Here is a 22,525-nt window from a genome sequence, read left to right on the forward strand (position 1 = left end):
TACAGAAAAGGCCTAATGTGCCACCAAAATTGCACACACACAGTGTTGCATCTTGTTTTCTAATTTTTAAGTGCTTGCTATATATAAATATCATGGACTTGTAAGAGAGGCCTACAGTCTTCTTAGCACAGGAGATGAAATCCAAAGCACCATACAAATTTAATAATAAACTTCCAACACAATTTCTATAAATTACTCTTCTCCACTCTTTATTCTTTGCCCTTCCATCTCACACACACACACTCACACACTCAGTAGTTGCCTTCCTAACATAACAGAAAAGATCATAAACATAGCCTCTATGTCTTTCCAAACCTCAAGTGCTCGTCGAGTACCAGCCCCACCACCGATCCTGGCACCAAACGTGCTTCCTCTTCCAATGAAACTACTCAACGTAGTTGCATGGGTGGTGTTCCTGCTGTCGGCATACCACCTCTGGCCAAGTGCTGAGCGGCTTCACACGCCTTCTCGTTTTCATCTCAAAGGGCTCTCTGTTCTGGACCTAAGTCTCATACTGGCATTCGTGTCGTCCCTTTTGTATTTGTTTGGTTTCTTCGGCATCCCGTTTCTCCAACCCGACTTGCCAGTGCAGCCACCGCCTGGTACGGCTTGTTCAAAATTTTCTGATCAAATTTGAAAAAGAGATATTTGTCAAAATAAAACAATCTTCAAAATATAGTGTCCTCATGTACAAGTAGCCAAAATTCACACTTTTGGCAGGTATATATATCATCTTCTCACGAATAAAAAATTAAAAATTGATTAAGGAGAGCCAATTAATAATGTAATATTTGATTCGCATGAGGTGAGGTGAGGTGAGGTGAAGAGAAAAATAGTTAAAGAACGAGCTATTGAAAATTTGAAATGAAATGAAAAATTAATTACTATATTTTTTATCCTATTGTTTGGTTTGGTTTGGTTGGTTTTGTTTCCATCCGTTACACTAACAAAATATAAATTAATTAAGGTTGGAAAGGTTAGAGGACTTCCCTTCATTAATTTAATCTCCTATTAAATATTTAACTAATTAAAGAAGAGGTCATGAAGTTGGAATTAAAATCACCCAATGTAATTAACTCAAATTTTGAGTTAAGATCCTGACCATCGAATCTGTTTTGGCACGGATATTAAAGGGACCCCATGGACTCCGTGCATTCTATCTCGTGCCGGATTGCCCCAGATACTGATCTGACAATCTAAATGTAAATTCAAAATTTGAGTTACTTCAGAGGATCCGGACTCATGAAGTAATTGTCGAGTGCGTATCCTCTGAGATATCTCAACTTTTGCGTGACCGACATGTCCGGTGCCTATTCAGTGATAGTGCAGGGGGGCTGTATTATCTGTGCTTTGAGATTCATGCAGAACTTATTTAAACGGTTAAAATTTTCCGTAAAGTCGCACAAAGTTTAAGATATCTCAGAGGATACGAATTCGTAATTGTCTCCCCCTCCATTCCTATATTCTACTATCCTTAAATTAAATAATTAAAAAATGTAATTAACTTTAACTAAATAATTTAAAAAAAGTTTCTAAAATTTAGATAGTATAATTTGCTAACATAGCTGAGGTTGGCCCAGAATACATAGGTATGGATGAGAAATTTGTTGCATCAGTACCGATGTTGTCTGGATGTGATGAGGAGATTGTGAAGGCAGTCATAAGTGGGGAGGTACCATCTTACACTCTGGAAAAACAACTTGGTAATACCAGACGTGCTGCAAGCATTAGGTGCGGTAAACTTTCTTTTCTATAGGGGTTGTTTATTTTATTTCTACAGTGACGATTCAAGACCAAATTTTAATGTATGAATTAGCTAGGTGTGGGTGTATGCACAGGGACTTGTTTAAAAAAAAAAAAAAAAAAATGTGTTGTGTACTTGTTAATTATGTAATGAACACTGCGTGCTGAATTTTTTTTAAATACCATAATGAAAAATAATAATAAACCAAAACACTCCTGTTTTGGGAGAATTCCACATTTAAAAGGCCGCAGATTGACTCTTCGGCCCCATTTTGGGGGGACCGCAGAGCCAATATGTGGCCCCACTTTGCATGTTACAACAAACCCAAACACACCTGCCGTCCGTTAAGTGGGGCCGTAGATTGGCTCTGCGGTCCTCCCAAAATGAGGCCACAGATTGACTCTGCGGCCTGAATAAAGGTGAAATTCCTCCAAAACGGAGGTGTTTTTTGGTTTATTTTTTTATTATGGTATATAAAAAAGAGTAAAGCTAGCGTGTGACATGCTCACCAAGAAAGTTTGGTGAGCATAACTCCAAAAGTATATCGGATCGACGTCAAATGTCAAATCCAAACCGTTGAAATCCATATACTTCATGAGTGATGCATATATATGCAAAATTTTGAAAGTTTCGAGTTTATTTGCTACACGGTCAAGTGGTCAAAGAAATGAACATTTTATTATAAGTTATTTTATATATTCAATTTTTATTATTTCTTTGACCACTTGACCGTGTAGCAAATAAACTTGAAATTTTCAAAATTTTGCATGTATATGCATCACTCATGAAGTACATGGATTTCAACGGTTTGGATTTAGCATTTGACGTCGATCCGATATACTTTTGGAGTTATGCTCACCAAATTTTCTTGGTGAGCATGTCACACGCTAGCTTTACTCTATAAAAAAATTCGGCACTGCGTGATATGATGACAAGTTAGATAACTAATAATTCTTTTTCTATCATCATATAACCTTCAGTATTTTGGATACAATAAAAGCAATGGACATATTTGTTTACTATGAGATCCATTTTGTTTTTGTGAGAAGATAATCTAATAATTTAAAAAATTGAAGAAACCAAACCTATAAACTAGCAAGACCAAATTTAGCAATATATAAAAACTGACTCAAGCTATATATGTTCTCAATTCAAACTCCAGACGTGAAGCATTACAAAGAACTACCGGTCGAAACCTGGAAGGCCTACCGATCGACAATTTTGATTATGACTCGATTCTTGGCCGTTGCTGTGAGTTACCAGTCGGTTATGTGCAGCTACCGGTCGAAACCTGGAAGGCCTACCGATCGACAATTTTGATTATGACTCGATTCTTGGCCGTTGCTGTGAGTTACCAGTCGGTTATGTGCAGCTACCGGTCGGTGTTGCTGGGCCGATTTTGCTAGACAGGTTGGAGTACTATGTACCAATGGCCACCACAGAGGGTTGTCTTGTGGCAAGCACAAATAGAGGCTGTAAGGCGATTACAGAGTCAGGTGGGGCCATAAGCACAGTACTAAGGGATGGCATGACCAGGGCCCCGGTCGTCAGATTCGAGACTGCAGCCAGGGCTGCACAGTTGAAGTTTTTTCTTGAGGAACCTGCAAATCTGGAGTCCATTGCACTTATATTCAACAGGTTTGAATTCCTTTTTTCTAGACATTTGATTGCTTCATTGATACAAATAAAAAAATTAAGAGAAAAACAAAAAAATTGTCATGTAGTTAAGGTAAGAGGAAGGCCTCCAAAACCATGCAATTAACTGAGTTTATGTTTTCTGAACCATAAGATTGATTATATGATACTAAAAGAACTTGCCTATTTGGTTAAAGGTGAACAGTTACTGAATTTATTTATAGATTTGGCACCTTCATGCTCCAAAAAGGATTACCTGTCCTTTTCTTTGTATCATTTTCTTTTTATTGATTAGCTTATTTGCTTGCAACTTGAAATAGTGTGCATATTATTGAGCTTTCCTTGGTGCATATTTTGTCTTACCTATAGATGCTTTCCTGATCCTTTAAGATGCCAAAATCCATATTCATTTCTTTATAACTTAATTAAGCCTCAAATTTATATGGTTGTCTGCTTCATGATCATTCAGCACCAAACTATGATTTTATTTATTGGTGCTTGCATCAGCATGTGTTTTTTTTAATTTCCTGGTAAGTCTTCAATCATTGTCCAGTTGATCCATGCAGTAAGAGTTCCCTCTGTAATTATCAGTTGTCAGTGACTAATTTTATAATTTCACAATTACAACCGTGCTGTCTCTATATAAACTTTTCAATTGGATTATTTCTATATAACACGCACCTATATTATAGTGTGGTGATAATAATACTCCTACAAAATTTGCTTGCTTGGACAAATTATTGATTCTCTTATTTTCCCTATATCTTTGAAAAAAAAAAAAAGATAAATCCAATAGCCACTATTTTGGAAAAAAAATCCAAAATTAGCCGGTCCACGGATTATAGCTGTGCAACCAATGCTGGTTGCGCAGCTATAATCTGTGGAACCATTCTTTTGTTTGTTTGTGGTTGTATTTTGTTTGTCTATGGTCCCACAGATTATAGCTGCTCAACCAGCTTGTTGATTGCGCACCTATAATCTGCGGACCTGGTAAATTTGGAAATTTCCAAAAAATGTGGCTATTCGGTTTATCTTTTTTTTAAAGATGGTAAAAAGAAAATTGCTTATTTTCCTGGGAGTTGGTTCAAATAACAATTGATATATTATACCATATATGTCACAAGGTAAATGAAAGTGTGAATCAAATATAATTGGTTTCAATGCTTAAACATTTCTCAATGTCATCAAGAGAGGGGGAATTAAAGCTCAAATTTAATGAATACTATATTAACTACATTGTGTCTGGATAATATATTTCAGTAGCTTTTTAAGTTTTAACAGAGCAGCAACTAACTACGCAACATTGTCCTTTCTTTTGAATGTATTATGCAACTTGTTCATTAATTTATTATTAGTGACTGAATCAATATAATACTGGCAACATAATCATTTGTACTTAACCTTCTACCAGTTGACTGTGATATGTTGCATAAAGCTATGATATGGGCAAAAAGAAAAACAGCTAGATGGACACATCAGATGGCTTTCTTTAATACTGAAACCAACATTACAAATGCGCAAACAGGTCAAGCAGGTACGCGAGCCTACAAGGCATCAAGTGTGGGTTGGCAGGAAGGTACCTATACATGCGATTTGTGTGCAGCACAGGGGACGCAATGGGGATGAATATGGTTTCCAAAGGAGTCCAAAATGTTCTTGACTTCCTGCAAAATGACTTCCTTGATATGGAAGTTATCAGCATCTCAGGTTCAGTTCAACAAACTCCGTTTATTTTTCTCTTCTTACTACTATTTTCCTTACATTATTAGTTTAGGCCTCTAGGGGTTTAAAGTTCAATGGACTGATTTAAATAACTGAATTAATAAAAATTGTCTTTTCTTTTTTACAGACCAGCAAATTGAACTAAATCACCGAACCCAAGGGGAAAAATGATGAATATACTATCGTACAAAAAAAATATAGTTTGGAGAACTTCGATTTTACCTGGGTATTGATAGAGTTCAATTCTGTTTCCACAAATGTTTTTTTTTTCTCTCTTTATATATGCTTGATGGTAAATTGATTTTCACCGAACTTAGCACTAGCTAGTTATATCATACATGTCTATACCATTTGTAGCTGTCAGTATTCAGTTATTCTCACAATCACAAATTAATTACTGTGAACTGTCCCCATCAACTTTTCTCATACTTTACCCCAAAATTTACAGGAAATTACTGTACAGATAAAAAGCCGGCTGCAGTGAATTGGATAGAAGGTCGCGGTAAATCAGTAGTATGTGAGGCAACCATCAAAGGGGAGATTGTGAAGAAGGTTCTCAAAACAGATGTGGCATCACTGGTCGAGCTGAATGTGGTCAAGAACTTGGTTGGATCTGCTGTGGCAGGCACCATGGGAGGGTTCAACGCACATGCTAGCAACATCGTAACGGCTGTTTTTATTGCGACTGGACAAGACCCGGCACAAAATGTGGAGAGCTCGCATTGCATCACCATGATGGAGGCAGTTAGCGGTGGCCAGGATCTTCATGTGTCAGTCACCATGCCTTGCATTGAGGTAATTTATTTCCCACATAACAAGGAAAAGTTTGAGTTGTCATTTGCATGTATACCAAAGGTGAAAAACATATGGTATATCATATATATATTGAGCATATTTGAGCTATGCTAAGGTACTATAATTAACTATATATGTTTCGTATAGGTGGGTACAGTTGGAGGTGGAACCCACTTGGTAGCCCAAGCAGCTTGTCTTGACTTGCTTGGTGTCAAGGGAGCCAGTGTGGAAGCTCCAGGTGCCAATGCCAGTCGTCTCGCCACCATTATTGCAGGTGCAGTATTAGCTGGTGAGCTGTCACTTATGTCAGCCCTAGCTTCCGGACAACTCGTCAAGAGTCACATGAAGTACAACAGATCCACCAAGGACATTATTGCAAAGAATTAAGGATATCCCTGTGCAGTTGCATACTAGAGGATAGCTCAGATCAGATGGATTGCACGTGTTCAGTCTGTTGATATTTTTGGTTTCTTTTCTAAGCTGAATTTTTCAACCATTGGGTTTTGTAGGACCCAAATGTTGGAGGATTAACATCTTAGGAGATGAAGCCAAAAAAATTTTGTGGGCCGTATTGTAGTTTGTATCGGTCGGCCATTTGATAAAAGTAAATCGATGTGCCTGCATGTATCTGTCTTTGCTGTTTCTGTACCTGTACACGACGACAGGCTGATGTCTCCTGTTTTGTATTATTCAGTTATTATCTAAGGCCATTTGTCTTTAATTAAATTAGCATGCGTCATATTTTATTTACTTTATAAGGCTCAATTTTAAATTTGTTATGTACATGTATCATTATTACCGACGCATGTATCTAGAATTGAAAAAATGACACGGCAGAGTCGGTTTTATTACGGCACGGTGTGAATCGATTACGTACCGTGACTCGCGTATCCCATGTGGTGACCATCTTTAGAAAATTTGACACAGCACGTCACACAAAACATCTAGTCATAACACAACACAACACATAGTCACGCGAGTCACGTGTAATTAAGACCGTTTAATATTTACCAAATTATAAATCTTGAATAAACTAATTTAAATTATTATAAAATGATCACACGAGTCACATTTGGTCACAGCACGTTTAGGCACAGCGTGACTCCCGTAGCATAACCATTTGCATGCCGTGACTATCTCTTGACATTTTAGTCACAGCACGACATAATACGTGAAAAATTAACTAGATCACAGCACAACACACCACAAGACCAAAATCACAGCATATTAGTCACGTTACTTTTTTTCCACTCTACATGCACCCTCTTTGGACGTGACATGACAATAAGCGTCTGACGAAAATCCTATAAAATACAAATGATATTGCACTCTAACAGACACTATTCGAGAAAAGAGAAATTTAAATTCAATTTTTGCTTTGTACATTTACACTCAATGTGCGCAATCATTCTGCACAAACACCATTATGTAAGGAAAATAAATAAATAAAATTCAACAGAGGTGCTATTTGTGAACCCGGGAGATTGTGAACAAAACAAAGATCTCTTTGTACAAGCGGAATTAGATACTTATCAATAGATTGCCTAACTATAATACAAACATGCTGGCTTCATCATGCTACTCTCAGCCAATATATAACAATTAAAAAAAATCAAAAATAAAATCGTTTAAAAGAAATATCGGTACAGTCAGTAAACAAAAAAAATGAGGAACTCACGACTCTCTAGTAAGTCTCTCATCCTGTATCTCCTCCAATTCTTCATCTTCACTTTTTTTACCGGCTTGTTCCTTCCAATAGGCGACCAGCTTCTTCAACCGCATCACCTCCTTTGTCGAAACATTTTTGCTTGTATCATTCACAATACATCTTACCCTCGATGCATACCTGTCAAATAACTAATGGTCTTAAAACCAAAAAATAAACTTGCTGACAATTGTTAACAGTTAAAAGAAGCACAATTATTGAAACTAATTTATGGAGTCATTTCCTCAAAAATGTTTGTATTATAGTTATGGGAAGTAAACCAATTTGAAAGAGAAATCCTGGTATTTTAGAGCTTTACAAAAGTAAACTGCAAAAACTTTCACCAAAAAGAAACATACAGGAGAGAGTTGTAGGTCTCCTCCAAGTTGGATTCAGCAGGGGAAACATTGACAAACATGAGGGTCTTGGCATTGCCACCAAGAGAATCACTCATGAGCATGGTGAGTTTGTGGTTGCGATATGGGATGTGCTTCCCTGAGGACCCTGATCCATTTTCTGATGATAATGCCCCTATCACGTCGCCTAGAGCCGACAGGGACTTGTTTATGCTCTGTGCCTCTTTCAGCTGATTACCTGCGACACCGGACTTCTTCACCCTCTCTGACCCAGCCAGGTCTACGAAACTTAACTGCAATTGAATCACTTCATGCTTACACAAATAACACAGAGATATATGCACTTGCACTTGACATGACCCACGGCACCAAAACATGACCTGACCAGGACTTAAATATGCACAAAATGTGCCATCTTAGTAAAGTTTATGAGATGCTTCTTGTAACTTTTTACGAATTCAACTATAAACTTTTAATAATTTATAACTTTACGTTAGTTTAGAAAAGTGGTTCTCTTAATTCTGACCCAATCCAGCCTACAGCTAACCCAGCTTGACACAAGCAGAAGGATTGGTGGAACCTGATGTCATAATTAATTACACGCCACAACCAACACACAAGCACATGAACATAAACATCTGTACCAACAAAAATGACATACCTTGCCACGACCATGAGATTGGGTCTGGAGATCGGTGCTCTCAATAACAATGGAAAGGATGAGGTGGGATCTCGAGCTTTCATCATTCAATTGCGTACCAGCTATATGCCTCTGTAATGACCCTCTTGTTATGATAGATTTTAGTTCGTCAAAGCTCGATATATCAATAATAGTCACGTTCTCTATTGATACCACCCCCTGGTACATCCGAAAAGTCAATTTACTTCCATTTCATTCAAATTTTAATATAACAGAGACAAGACAACAAAAACAAAAAATGGAACAAACAGAGCTGTACCAGTGTCCAAACATAATTTGATACAATAAACATAACAAAACTGACAAGTATGGGTTCATAGAGTCAAATAGTCATTAGTTCCACTGGATCCTGATATAAAAAATGGAGATACCTTTGAATCTTTTTTGACTTCCAACTTCACACGTTTTGCATTTTTGGGAAGTAGCAAGTCCACGAGTGTGTCTTGGTAGAGCTCCACCATATATGCCTATCAATAAGATAAAAATGCTTCAGAAAAATAAAAGCTATGAATATATGGTCCAACCCAAAATCCTTAATAACCAGTTCAAACTCAACACAGCAACCACATAGATTTAAAAAGTTAGAGGCTGCTGCCTAAGCACAAATCCAAATAATATGGATAGAAAAATAGCACAGATTATTGACAAAAGAAACTAAATTCCTTAGTTCACCACATTTAGGCAAATTATAAGCAATTGAGATGAGTAATGCCCCTATATATAATCAGAAGTTAGCTCAGTGGCAACAAATATATGTTAACAATCCTGGACAAGAAGGGAAGGCACAACTGTGCCAAAAACTGAAACTTAGACATTGGCTGAACCAAAAAGCCCGCTGATCCTTAACCCAACTTTTCAACTAAAAGAATCAGCCACCAAAAAGAATTGCAGCCCAAAACCAACCTGAACCTGACCAGACCTGCTCATTTGCTGCCTCTAGATATATACAGAGAGACTGAGGGAGACAGCTAAAAGTACTAACCTTCAATGAAAAGGAATATTTGGTGCTATCCCGTTTAATGACTCTAAAAAGCTCACTAATAGCTCTAAGGGTGAGCCCAGGATTACTATCAGAGCCGAAAATAGTGAAAGTCTTTCCCGAACCGGTTTGTCCATAAGCAAATATGCAGACATTGTATCCATCCACCGCCGATTGCACCAGATACTGCAACATCGTCGACACCAACAACATATGAGAAACCAAAACTTGTAACAATAGATGCTATTGCTTTTGCTGAAAACCTTACACATTTCCATGCTAGTTTTAGACAAATTGATTCTTCTTTGATTGACCTTTGTTGGCATGTACAACATATTTTAACATTTATAAGGTTCAATAAACACGAAGTTCTGGCTAAAATAACAGCGAAAGACCATGAAGAAATGCCAAAAGAATCTAATAGTTGCTTAACACAGTAGGAACTCATATCCACGACTACATTTTCACAAGCTACAAACCACTAGGGTACATGTAACAAGGTAACATACCTTGATATTGTTTTTCACAAGAAAGAGCCAAAGAAAAACCCAGAAATACATAATAGTTAACATAACACTTAAAAAAAACAACCTTGGTGTCCTCAAATACTTCCTCCTGGGAGGCACTTGGATCAAACACACGGTCATACACATGCTGTTTTGATTTTTCATCCTTCCACGGGTGTGCAATTGTATATTCATCTGGGGTAATAACCACGTTCTTCTCCCTGTCCAATATTTCCTTTTCAGTCAAGGGTCGCAACCGGCAGTAAACTCTTATCTTTCCTTTCATATCTATCAGATAAAAAAGACTAGATAATAAGCAAATAAGCAATATATGCATACAGAAATTATGACATTTGGGCTCTTGCAAATAGTGGCCAACATTGTATGCAAGCACCTTGAAATATTGGGCATTAGTAGTAAATAATTCAAGAGTAGATAGATTGTATGCAAGCACCTTCAATTGTGTTGTAATATCGCTTCCTTAGAATTTGTTCCTCCTTGTATCGAGCCTCAAGTTCAACCAGTTGTTCCGCTTGTTTCTTTAATATTGCAGCTGTTTGCTGATTCTTTCTATCAACATCCTACAATGGCATGTCCAATTTTCAGTATCAAGGATTGCAAGTCCATCTGATACCTGTATGCCAACATCAATACAATCTGTTGCAAGACCAGACTTGGGCATGTCCCGAACTTGTTGGCAGTCATATAGTGTTGAATTCCAATTAAGCTCACAAATAACTCAGCAAATCCCCCCAAGGCAAGTAACAGAAGTACCAAAGAAAACTAAATAAAGCAAGCTAACTGAGATGAACAGGAAAAGGTCGTGAAAGATGTCAATTAAGAGTTCTAAAGCTTAAGCTAATATAGAAAGGTAGTTTTGGTACAATACCGCTTTGAATTCTTTGAGTTCTTCGAGTTCTCTTATATTGGCACGTAAGGTGTCAATTTCATCATTTCTGTCAGCAAGAAGAGATTCAGTATCTGCAAGGGATTGTTTAACGTTCTCTAGTTTTTGCTCCAGATCAGATATCCTTGCTTTCAACTTTCTGCTCTCCACCTCATGCAACTTTTCACTTGTTCCCTTCTGATATATTATTAGACAGTATCATTCAGAATCAAAACTACAAACCAACAGTATATTCTTAAATAATGAAGTCATACACCATTCCGATACAAAATTTTAATCAAACATCATAGAAGCATAAGAAGACAAAAATGAATGCATACATGTAGACATATAATTACATAGGGTAAGAAATAGTACCCCTTGGGAAACCAATTTAGATACAGGTTCTGGGAACCCTAAAAGGTACAGATAGATTGGTTCTGTAATTTGCACATCTGACCAAATTAGCCCACAAAACCGAAACTAACAATGGTGCAGTTCTATCTTCAATCAAGTTTCAGTTGTACAAATCCAACTCAATTTAATAGCACAGCCAGACAATAGTCAGCCAAACAGAATGTAGTAGTACCTCATCAGTTCGCATCCTCTCAAGCCGTTGAATCTTTTGTTCAAGCAGATTTTTTTCCATTACAAGCTTCTGTGCAAACTCTTTTGATGTATGCATCTCTCTTGTACATGACTTCATATCTTCTTGTATCTTATTCAACATCTAGAGAACAAAGCAAATTGATGCTCTTATGTTACTGGAACCTTAAAGTCACATACACTTGCATGCAGTATATAAAACACATAAGACTAAAACTAGCTAATTTTAAGATTGTTATACATGGTGCCCAACTTAAAGAACCCAGGCTACTTTAAAAATAAAAAAAATAAAAAAAAAAACTATTTTTTGCATACTTCAATCAATTCGCTTGATAAGCAATTGACACATACTTAAAAGCCAACTGAAGATCTGGCTTGAGTTGTTAGTTCAAATGAACTCACGTTAAACCAATTATAAAGCATACATATTGTTTTTATCATTTTAATCTGATGGTTACTCTAACACAGTTATTTTAAGAGACCTTTTACCATCATTCTGCTGATGTCAGGCATAAAATATGAATAAGGTAGCTGTCACGAGGAATATTGGGTCTTTGCAATACAGTAACATATGAATGTAATTTGCAACCAAAAGCAAACATGTAACATTAACAAACCTTTGGATTGTCGCCATAATTACTAGTAGAAAGGTTGGCTTGTGTTCCGACTCTCTCTAACATTGCTTCGAGCCTACTTTTCTCCACTAATGCCGCCTACAAAAAGCAAAATTATTCTCATTCACGAGATTTCATTTGTAATAAACCCTTGAGGTTGGCACTTTAAAACTGTGGTTATTTCTGTCAATTAGTTGTACTGCAAGATAGTACACCAGCACTATTTTACCATATCCCACATATAAGCAAGTTTATCACTGTATATTTATGCTCCTCACTTTCTGTGAGATTAAAAAAACAAATTTTGAAAAAGGAAATTTAAGTTGGCATGGAATCCATGAATTAAAGAAAATGATTTATATTTGGTTGGTTAAGTCTTTCTCTTAAGAAAATTTTCCAACTTCACCTACAAATTGTACAATTGTTTCACTGAGGCCTTTTGCATGCTATAATATAATAAAACCACGTGAAAATATAACTCATGTTGTTAAAAATCAACAATACATATCCCCTTCCATTTTCTTTCAAAAAGTGTATAGCCAAATTTTTTACTGTTAACATTTCATATTTGTTAAATTTAAGTTCCACTTTAATGCCCTGGATTACGATAAAGATGTAGATAGATTGGGGTTTATCAGCCCTTTCTAATCAGAAAGATACCTGAAAAGCAGCATCTTTCTCATCACATGCTGCTTTGAGACGATCCCGCTCGGTCATGATTTCTCGGGAATTGTGCCGCTCAGATTGCAGTGCCTCTCTCAACCCCTCTAATTCCTCTTGAATAACTCTCTCCTCCTTTTGCTTCCTGTGTAACTCCTCCAGCAACTAAAAACCATAATGAATACAACCTTAGCAAAAGTAAATCACATTGATGATAGACCTAAGCTCGGCAGAATTTCATTGTTAGTCCTTCAGATATAGTTATTGTATAATCTTAGCATCCGTGCTTCATACTATAAAGGCTCTCTTATTTTAGAAAACAAACAATAAGCAAGATTCTTCGGGGACCTCAGGGTCTCTACAGAGATCGTAAATTTGCGTCCTACACACTCTCAAAAAGATTTATTGCATGGAAAACATAGAAGTTTGTAGCAAGATCTTCTCAGATTAGGTTCGTGTAGGAGAATGAATGTATGATAAATCATGAGCATGATTCTCGAGAAGTGATGCATCCGCCGCACTCAGCGTTCTATTATTTATTATTCTTTGGTTTTTGGAGGTTTATGGATTTAGGATTAGTAAAATTAAACCCCATTTAACTAATATCTAAAACCAAAACATGATTGGAAGAAGAGTTCTCACTCGATCAGCATTCTTGCGTGACTCTTCAAGAGCTCGGGACAATTCATGGAGTCGTTTTTCAGAGACATCCCCACTGGGAGACTTTGAACTTGATTTGTTAGATATTTCATTTTGAAGAGGGGTACTACCCCCGTTGGAAGCAGTCACAGGACGCGTCGTCTTCGAGTATCTCCTCAGCATGACGTCATTTATGTGTGTTTGCAAGGCCACACAAATCTCTTCCCCCTATTAAGACAACAACAACAACCAGGCCTTTAGTCCCAAACAAGTGGAGACAAGTTTATTTTTAAGAAATCATGACAAAAGAAACCATCAGTTGGTGCGGCATGACCTTTTCTCTTTTTCCATTTTTTTTACTGAATCTGCCTTGATTGTCGTGATAGAACTTTTCTTATTCAATATAACACTACTCTTTCAAAATCATCGAAGCAATTGTTGACCAATTATAACCTTTCATTTTCTTTCTGCACATTATAGTCCCTCGAATATAACATAATTAAACTTGTTTTTGCGAATAACTAAAAGTTGGGAACACTAAAAAAATTAAAGCATGTCACTTGTCCATCCAAATAAAATAAAAAACAGTGGCTGGGTTGTCCAAGAAGTCAAAGCTTACTATTCTACCAACGGGATAAATCTCCAGGCAAATATATACAGAGTGAAAAACTACCTGTTTAGTCTCAAATTGAAAAATGTGAAGAACCCCAGCTACTCGCATCTTAAAGAAAACAGCGTTGTTGCTGCTCCCAAATTGCATTATATCTCTCAGCTCTGCTGAATGTAGGTACTCTTTCGGCACTGGCCGGAAGAAATGCACCTATTGTCCATTAAAATAACCAATAATATCGATATATTGATTCAGATTTACTCTTACCAAAGATTTCCGAGGCTAGAAATCCATGTTTCAAGTTGCTACTGATAAAGTTGGTCAATGGTTTTCTACTTTAAGTACAGGATGGTTCCAGCAATGGGCTGGTCGATGTTAGCCACTGTCTCATGAAGTGTTTTCAGTGAAGATTGGGAAAATACTGGGGGAGAAAAGCAAAAGTTCTAGGCATGTCAAAGAAAGACATTTTGGTGGACTTGATAAGGAAAGATATGCTGGTCAGACAAAAGGTATACTTCAGGCAGTTTGACAATCCAGGTTTCTTTATCTTTATTTCAGATTTTAATTTAACAGGTGTAAGAAAACTGATTTGGGTTTCTTTGATAACAAAACATTTTTCATGTTTTCAGTAGGTGCAACTTACCCCTCTTTTATTGATGCCCAGAATAATGCGACCCGGTAAAAGTCCAGTGGGGTCATCGATCTTTCTCACACTAAAGAAAACTGAGTTGCCATATGGTAGGCTCCGTAATATTCTCAAAAACTGTTGCCTTGCATCATCCTTTGCCAAGTGCTCCTGCGAAGTTCATGCAGCATACATGACCGGAACCGCATGAGACTATTAGGATAGTTTTAATAACACTTGCATGAGAGATTACAGATTCTTCTCAAAATAAAGGTTTAACTGGGGTAAGGAGATACCATGGATTGATAGTGAGAGATAATTTCAAGCTCCCATTCCTGCTTAGCCCTTGTAATTGCGATTTGTCGAGGCAAGAACCTCTCAAGAAGGGATATCCATTCCCTATCCAAACAGAAAAGGTAATAATGCGGTTAACAAACTCATTTTGTTAGATAGGAGGGATCAGACCAATTGTCGGATAAAGAAAATGTACAAGTTGTAATGGATTTGAGAAAGAGTGGTAAGCTGTTATGATGGGGGTAACGCGGTGTGTGTGTGTGTGTGTGGGTGTGTGTGGGTGGGGGGGGGGGGGGGGGGGGGGGGGGCGGATCAAGTAATTGTAAAAGAGAGAGAGAGAGAGCATACAAGCAAGAGTCGGGGTTCTCTACAAAACCAATCTCAACAAGAATTTGGAGTGCTGCTAGTCTTGCAGCATCATCTCTACCAACTGGATAATTTCCCAATATGTAATCATGCTGTAGCTGCATTAACAAACAAATCAAACTATTATCTCATGCCGTGGAAGGTATCATAAAAACAGTTACACTTGGTTGTGCATTCTAACTGAATGGTACAGTATGCTACAGCCGCATAAGAAATATCAATCACAGAACAACAACACAGTATATCATAGATTATACAAAAAAACTCTTTCATCCTTTTCATAAGATGTCTGAACTGCACCTACTTTCTCCCTGTTTACCTCAATGAACTGAGGCTGAGGGAGGGTGTGGTTTTTATCTCCCATGCTTCAAACCAGTTACAGAGTTATACCTTCAAACAGACTTAATTGTACAGTATGCTACTGCTGCAGCAAGAAATATCGAGCATGGACCAACAACACAGTATATAATATATTCTGCTTTAAACATTAAATTAACCTCTTTCACCATTTTTCATAAGATGTCTGAACTGCACCTACTTATTTCCTTTTTTATCTCCACGGAATTGAGACTGAAGGGAATAGTTTGGATTCATTTGTATCTTCCACGATTAACTGGTATGATCATGGTATATCTCATTTTCCATGAGTATACAAAATTTAAGGTTTTGAAAGAACTTGTGTGCAATTTCCTAGAATATAAAGAAAAAATAAAGAGAAACAATACCTGTACATAAGACAATTGAACAAACATAGGATCAGTGACCGCCTCATCGGACTCACGAAAGAGCCGCTTTTTAAATATGAGCTTGCAATGCATAACTTCTCCTTTGTTACGATCCTTTACCGACTTAAATTCAGCCAATAGATCCCCTATGTATTTGTTATCATCTAATCCGATGTACTCTTCTGTTGCATTCAAAAAAGATAGTCAAGTACCACTTTGCTGCTCAAAAAAGAACTGAAAGTGTACAAAGTGGAGTTTGGATATCATGCCAAATGCAATTGACAATAACAACCAGAAAAAAGTTTGAACTATTTGTAAATTGTAATGACAAACAACTGTTAAAGAAAGGGTAATCTGAGAGTTGAATTGCCATAGAACCATGGGTATTGAATTAACTCGTCTAAGGTCCTGAAAAACCCATTCATCCAAACTTCGAAACTGACAAATAGACTCCCATTGTTTAACTTGGAAGGATTCTTGCTTATTACAAGTGTTAATTGAAAATATAAATCCAGATTTCAGGGTGCTATGTAAAGATACTATAGGTCTCCTCGTGTGGTTTCAAAATTATAAATAATAAAGAGTTAAACAACGAAAAGAGATACCGTTGCCGATGTCAGAAGAAGATTTTGAGCCATTGACAACTTTGCGACACTCAAAAAGACTAAAGCTGGAGTACACTGATAGTTTTATTAGCCCGGCTAGTTCCTAAAAAGGATGAAATCAACAAGGCTTTTTTATGTACAAAAAGTTGTGCATTTATTGGATGATACAGTAGCATATCACCCTCTTGTCAATTCCAAATTTTGAATTTTGGTTTATTATTTAGATGTTGGTCTGCTTTTTAAAAGGAGGTTCATGGAGCCAAAGCTGGATCCCAGCACATGTCAAAATAGGTACAAACCAGCTGATACAGATTCAAGTGGAAACGCCAAGTTGCTCTTGCAAGTTAAAAGGAGGATTTGCCAAATTCACAATATCAACCAACATTACTCACACTCCAAACCAAATCTTAATATCTCAGCGGTTTTTCAGCGAAAATCCAAATTCGAAAACATTTTTAGTGATGGTTGCAAGTATGAGAAATGTTGGGCCTATATTGAGAAATAATGGTTCAGTATTGTTGGAGTTTGCAAAATTGCAATAAGATAAATTTTAGGACCTCAACAGCATCGGCTACAGTTGTGGACATGTCAAACGTGATCTCCTCAAAGGTCTCATCAAGAAAAAACACAATGGTTGTTAATTTTCTGGCAGTGAGGAGTGCCTCAATCTCCTCCCGTGCAGGAATGGAGGCTCTGGGACCTGCCTTAACCGAGCGCTTGAGTGCATTGAGGGTGTTGAGAGCCAGGGCCCGCACATCAGGGTCTGTGGTGGCCCCATGAGCGACATAATGCACATATTCTGACAAGTATGCCCCAATGTCCTTACTGGGGGGCATAGATGATGCGCACAGATACATCAGCTCCCATGCTCGAATCAACCAACTCCTGCGTCATTTATTTATGATAAGAACATAAGAAAATAGAGGTCATTGACCCTATAGAATATACATCATGCACACCTTTCATAAGTTGTAGATACCACCTATGCCCAACCTCTCAACATGTCTTTAAACAATACCCAAATTAACTTCCTTACAACCTCATTGATCTGGCAACGAACAGTGACCAAGGATTCATAATGTGGACACTTGAGGTTTTCTATGTATCTAAGGGTATGCAAGGCATTTTGAAATTTTACAGGGTACACTTCAAATACCCCTAATTGAAAACCAAAAAGAGAAAATCAACACTTTGAACCAGCCTGGGGTTTTGCTGCAATAGGTTAATAATTCACATGCAATGCACAGCCATTGATCAAATTCTACAAAGTTCAATGACACTCACCAGCAATTTCACATTTTTCTCATGCAACTAGAGGTTGAATGAAGCATTGTTCGACCTTAAAAACCTTTATAATTCCACCCGAGTAACACAAGGACAGACACTATAATCAACTTGAGTTTTACAAAATAGCACACCTGTCTGGATTGCTGCGTGTTTGCTTAGAGATCTGAACAAAGACTTCATCCCGAAGTTCAGAGCGCTTAAGTGTGTGCTTGTACAGCTTGGCTACCAGATCAATGCGTTCATCCAAACCCAGAAGGACAACCTTTTCTGATGAATCAACACCCATGTACTTGAGTATTATATGGAAAAGCTTTATCGACCTGCTTACCAGGTCGCTGCTTATCTTTAGCAATGATGTTGGTATTGACTCCTGAAAAACAAAAGAATTAATAAATAGAACTGGTAAAAGTTGACTTGCCCTTACCATTTTAGCATTGCTCAAGGATTATTCTGATCTTTGTTTGAGATGGTTCATCGGGACTCTTTGAGGGGCAAAAAATCTGAGTCCTAAACATCATGCAAGGCCAATAAGAAAAAAAAAATGTCCCAAAGTAGAACCAAAGTAGCTTTCATTAATTTTTCTTTTGCTTATTTGGTATGTTGAACCTTATGCATCAAAATAGCTACCTGCAATGGTAGTGAACCTTATTGATGAGCAACTCTGTTACATTTTATTGGTCATAATTGAAATCTTTGATAATGTTCTTTATTGAGGTACAAGAGCTATTATACCCTTTGAAAGCACAACATATCCTCCAAGGTGAATTTTTCACGAACTTGAGGTCCAACTGATTTCTTAGAGAAGAAGCCGCGTTTTCCAGCTGAGTGCAATTGTTTCTGCATAGCTTTCAGAAAACCCTCAACCTAATTACAAAAAAAAAAAATAGTTAAGAAGCCATCTGTGAGCTGGGTTTTTTTTTTTTTTCAGACAGCAAAAGGATACTTTCTATTTTATCAGGAAAATAAACTAATTAGTTAAAATTTAACAAAGAGTAAAGCACCTGGAATCTATCGATTAAGGGAATCGCACCAGCCAGCTCAGGAGGTAAAGACATGGACAATGTGGCCGGGCTACTGCATATATTTTACAAGTAAAAAGACTTCATGAACCCCCCACATTAATCCCTTTCACAAGCTCTAAAGTATGCACAAAAGCAAAATCTTAATATGATGCGCCTAATTATTATTACCATAGCAGCATCAGTATTAGAAATTATTAGTATGGTATGAAGAGAAGGAAGTTCGATAAAATACAATAGAACTAAGACTTGTCCTAACTTGCAATTATGATATTTACCAATATCATGTAGTACCTGCACAAAAAGGCACATCTTCTGTGCCTTAAACTCAATCACAGAAAAACAAACAAAAGTGGCAAAAGGTAAAAGTTCTCATGGATACTGGCATTAAGTACTTATGGTACAATACCAGTATCGACACCAGGCTAACAGCAGAGACTAGACTTACGGAGTAGCAAAGGTGGAGCCGTCGCTTTCATAACCGTCAGCATTGGCATTGGCACTGGAAGCAGAGCCACTGTGCAATGGAGTCGCATTTCCATTATTAAGGTTTAGGCTTGATGACTGGCTTGTGGGACCCATGCTAGTTGCCATTGGAGGGTTAATATTGTCCACTCTCATTAACCCCCACACACTATACACACACAATCTCTTTTCTCTGTAAACCAAAACATAACATGCACTCGATTAGTATCTATCAATATTTTGGGGAAGTTTTCAAATCAGCCAGTGTACACCATGTGCATCCAGAGAAAAGAAAGATATGACACAACTGTTGAAAAGAATAGACTGATTCCTCGTGAGCTATTTTTTTTCTATTTTCTTTTTGGGGGTGCCCCTCCAAAAGGAAAAAAAAATGAAAAGAACACAACAATTCCTCCCGAGCTATTATTTTCACTGGAAATATCACATGAATGTTTTTTTAGCACCATGTAGGATCTTGCTAATCCAGATGTACGGTTCTATGAAGTCCCCCTTGTTCGACTTGGCTGGTACAGTAAGCTGCCAAAATGGTATAAGACCCCCTTGTTCGGCTTGTGAGATGTGATTTGGCAAGACTTAATTTAGCCTCAAAATTGCCCATTTCATCTATATAGAAGAATTAAAATGAGAAAGACAAGAAAGATGGACTTTGCCAATATTGGACTACCTCCCACATGTAGCAAAATCCATACATGGTAACCTTGCTTAAGAATTGGCTTCTGGGATTTAATCGATGCATTCTGAATATTAATTCGTGCATTTCAGTATGTCTATGAACATATTAGAAGAGGTAGTATTTTTGTTATTATTTTTCAATTGTAGTGAAAGGGGCAGCCACGCATTGAACGAAAGAAAAGCAAAACAAAAATTAAACCGTCATATAGGCGAACAGATAGAAATGCATGCAACCACATTTCCAACCCGAAAACTCCTTATAGTTTCTACAGGGGTTATCAATGTGGTCAAAGGGCATTAAAACGCTTACAAAAGTTGAAGCGAAAAAAACGGAAAGCTTTGACCCCCTATTTTCGTATGTTTCCCAAAAAAAAAAACCATCATACAAAGGGAAAACCAAATCAAGAAAGAAGCAAAAATGGCAAATACATTATACCTTTTATACTATATCCTTCTAAATCAATACAACAGAGACAACGAGTGGAGCGATCAATGTAGGTATTATTGATCAAAGACAGGGAGATCTCTCCCTTGAGTTGAAAATTAGAATCAATGCTTCATCGAGTGGAATAAGAGAGGAGGAAAGCTTTGTGGCTTTATCTTTGAAGTAGAAAGAGATTAGGTTTTGTTTGTGTGGTATCTCAGGGCCTCTTCTCTCTCTAATGGCCAGGAGACTCGAGAAACGAGATCCAAAGCAACGAAAAGAAGAGGGAAGAGGAAAAGAGAAGAGAGGGAGAATAGGAAAAAACAAAAAAATAACTTTTTTCTTGTAACTCACCAAAAAAAACTAGTATTATAATTATACCCTTACCAGCAGACAAATAGGAAGAAGGATACGGAAACTTTTGAGTGTATATGTGAAAATATACCACAAAAATAAATACGGACGCAAAGCGAAATAGAGGGTACAGAATTTTTAGGGGTATAAGTGAAAATAGCTCGAAAATAAATGCAGAAGAGAGAGATAGTGTGGGGGATTCACGAGGCAAAATTTAAAGATAGGTCACGCATAGCGAGTAGCGACAGAGAGAAAAGCTCGGTCCGTAATCTTTCGAAACGAACTTCTAAAAATACTCTGAAATTCTACTACTTTTGACATTTTATGACATGGCACCATTGAACGAATAACATATACTCACAGCCAATTATATTCCAGAGTAAGTTTCTCATGTAACTTTTTTGTTTTAATGGACTAATTTTATATAATACGGTGTGAACTGTAAAGTATGAAAACTCGAAAAACACGAAGGTGTCTGACTCTGACGTCACGAATTCCGCCCAAATAATTTCAGACTGTAAATCCTTAAAATTTTGACAGGTGAAGAAAAATAGAAACGAATTAGATATACATACATTATAGTAATAAAGTAAATCGATGAGATAATATCAGAATAAATTATTTAAATTACTCTTATAGTAATAAAGTAAATCGATCGATTTACATTGTTGTTAAATACAATCACGAAATACAGTTGCAATAAAGATGATCCCATATGAATGAGTTTTAATGATTCAAAGCTTTGTATTTTTTTTTTGTCAAGTTTAAAATGTATAGGTTTAATTTCTAAACTTAATAAAATATTCTATTACTGTTAGGGGTAATATTATTCAATCCGTATTAAAAAAAAATAGATATAAATATCCTATATCTGAATGTTCGTGTGGATGCAGATATTGATATGATTTTACGTTCAATTACTTGTATCCAAATAGTAGATGTATAATATACAGTTTAATATATATTATGAAAAAAAAATATGTTATTCATCGTAATAATTAGATAAATATTATGAAATTTGAAATTTTTCAATAATATTTATATATTTTTAATAGATATTCAATATGTATTAAAAAAAATAGATATGAATATAATCTTACCACTGTCTTCTATGTATCTGATTCATTTTCACCCCTGTCAGCATGTATGATAGTAAATTATTCCAATAATCTATATTTGCAACAAAAGAAATTGGCATATAATATTTTTGGATTGGCACAATGTTCTTTTAATTCCGAGCACGTGTAGTTGATAATTACTTAAGAATTATGTTAACAAAATTATTACGTTACGAGTTAACTGACCCTCGAAAAGTTTGTACGGTAATGTGCTTTAAATGCTCTTCAACAATAATTGTGGTCTCTAATGGTAGAGACACTGTTGATCATCATCTCTTTGTTTGTTTAGCGTCCTTAATTTTGTGCATCAAAGCATCTACATCTCTAAAATTATTAAATTTTTTAATTTGATGTGAAAGTTTTTAATTCAATTTCAAAGATGTGAGAGAATTT

At 36.6% G+C, this 22,525-nt stretch overlaps 2 protein-coding genes across 4 annotated transcripts; one reads left to right on the forward strand and one right to left on the reverse strand.

The window, feature by feature from the left end:
* The first annotated feature begins 258 nt into the window (after positions 1-258).
* Positions 259-6,578, forward strand: LOC144569902 (3-hydroxy-3-methylglutaryl-coenzyme A reductase-like). Its single transcript, XM_078320390.1, has 7 exons — positions 259-602; positions 1,581-1,731; positions 2,907-2,947; positions 3,043-3,382; positions 4,905-5,086; positions 5,550-5,896; positions 6,044-6,578. The coding sequence occupies exons 1-7, from the start codon at positions 302-304 to the stop codon at positions 6,281-6,283; spliced, it is 1,602 nt and encodes a 533-aa protein (XP_078176516.1). The 5' UTR covers positions 259-301; the 3' UTR covers positions 6,284-6,578.
* Positions 6,579-7,242: 664 nt separating this feature from the next.
* On the reverse strand, positions 7,243-21,007 carry ZWI (kinesin-like calmodulin-binding protein (ZWICHEL)). 3 transcript variants are annotated; one of them, XM_078319915.1, is made up of 24 exons: positions 20,673-21,007; positions 19,527-19,736; positions 19,061-19,133; positions 18,792-18,923; positions 18,191-18,429; positions 17,330-17,657; positions 16,773-16,875; positions 16,168-16,349; positions 15,425-15,540; positions 15,079-15,181; positions 14,801-14,953; positions 14,221-14,367; positions 13,551-13,775; positions 12,909-13,073; positions 12,252-12,347; positions 11,618-11,758; positions 11,032-11,226; positions 10,597-10,723; positions 10,228-10,430; positions 9,640-9,822; positions 9,029-9,124; positions 8,619-8,816; positions 7,961-8,250; positions 7,243-7,742 (listed from the first exon to the last, which is right to left on the reverse strand). In XM_078319915.1, the coding sequence occupies exons 2-24, from the start codon at positions 19,697-19,699 to the stop codon at positions 7,571-7,573; spliced, it is 3,840 nt and encodes a 1,279-aa protein (XP_078176041.1). In that variant the 5' UTR covers positions 19,700-19,736; positions 20,673-21,007; the 3' UTR covers positions 7,243-7,570. The 3 variants fall into 3 exon arrangements, with proteins under 3 accessions (XP_078176041.1, XP_078176043.1, XP_078176042.1); XM_078319917.1 differs by lacking the exon at positions 20,673-21,007 and having other exon boundaries at positions 19,061-19,196; positions 19,527-19,665; XM_078319916.1 differs by lacking the exon at positions 20,673-21,007 and having other exon boundaries at positions 19,061-19,235; positions 19,527-19,653.
* Positions 21,008-22,525: the final 1,518 nt, after the last annotated feature.

The sequence above is a fragment of the Carex rostrata genome, chromosome 18 (genome assembly GCF_964058835.1).
Source record: "Carex rostrata chromosome 18, lpCarRost1.2, whole genome shotgun sequence".
Classification (NCBI taxonomy): Eukaryota; Viridiplantae; Streptophyta; class Magnoliopsida; order Poales; family Cyperaceae; genus Carex; species Carex rostrata.

Coding starts and splice junctions, on each gene's coding strand:
- LOC144569902 (XM_078320390.1), top strand. CDS start 302: ATGTCTTTCCAAACCTCAAGTGCTCGTCGAGTACCAGCCCCACCACCG. Junction 2,948..3,042: donor TACCGGTCGAAACCTGGAAG/GCCTACCGATCG, acceptor GAAACCTGGAAG/GCCTACCGATCGACAATTTT. Junction 5,087..5,549: donor GGAAGTTATCAGCATCTCAG/GTTCAGTTCAAC, acceptor CAAAATTTACAG/GAAATTACTGTACAGATAAA.
- ZWI (XM_078319915.1), bottom strand. CDS start 19,699: ATGAGAGTGGACAATATTAACCCTCCAATGGCAACTAGCATGGGTCCC. Junction 16,876..17,329: donor CTGTAGCCGATGCTGTTGAG/GTCCTAAAATTT, acceptor CATCCTTTTTAG/GAACTAGCCGGGCTAATAAA. Junction 9,823..10,227: donor AAGTATTTGAGGACACCAAG/GTTGTTTTTTTT, acceptor ACGATGTTGCAG/TATCTGGTGCAATCGGCGGT.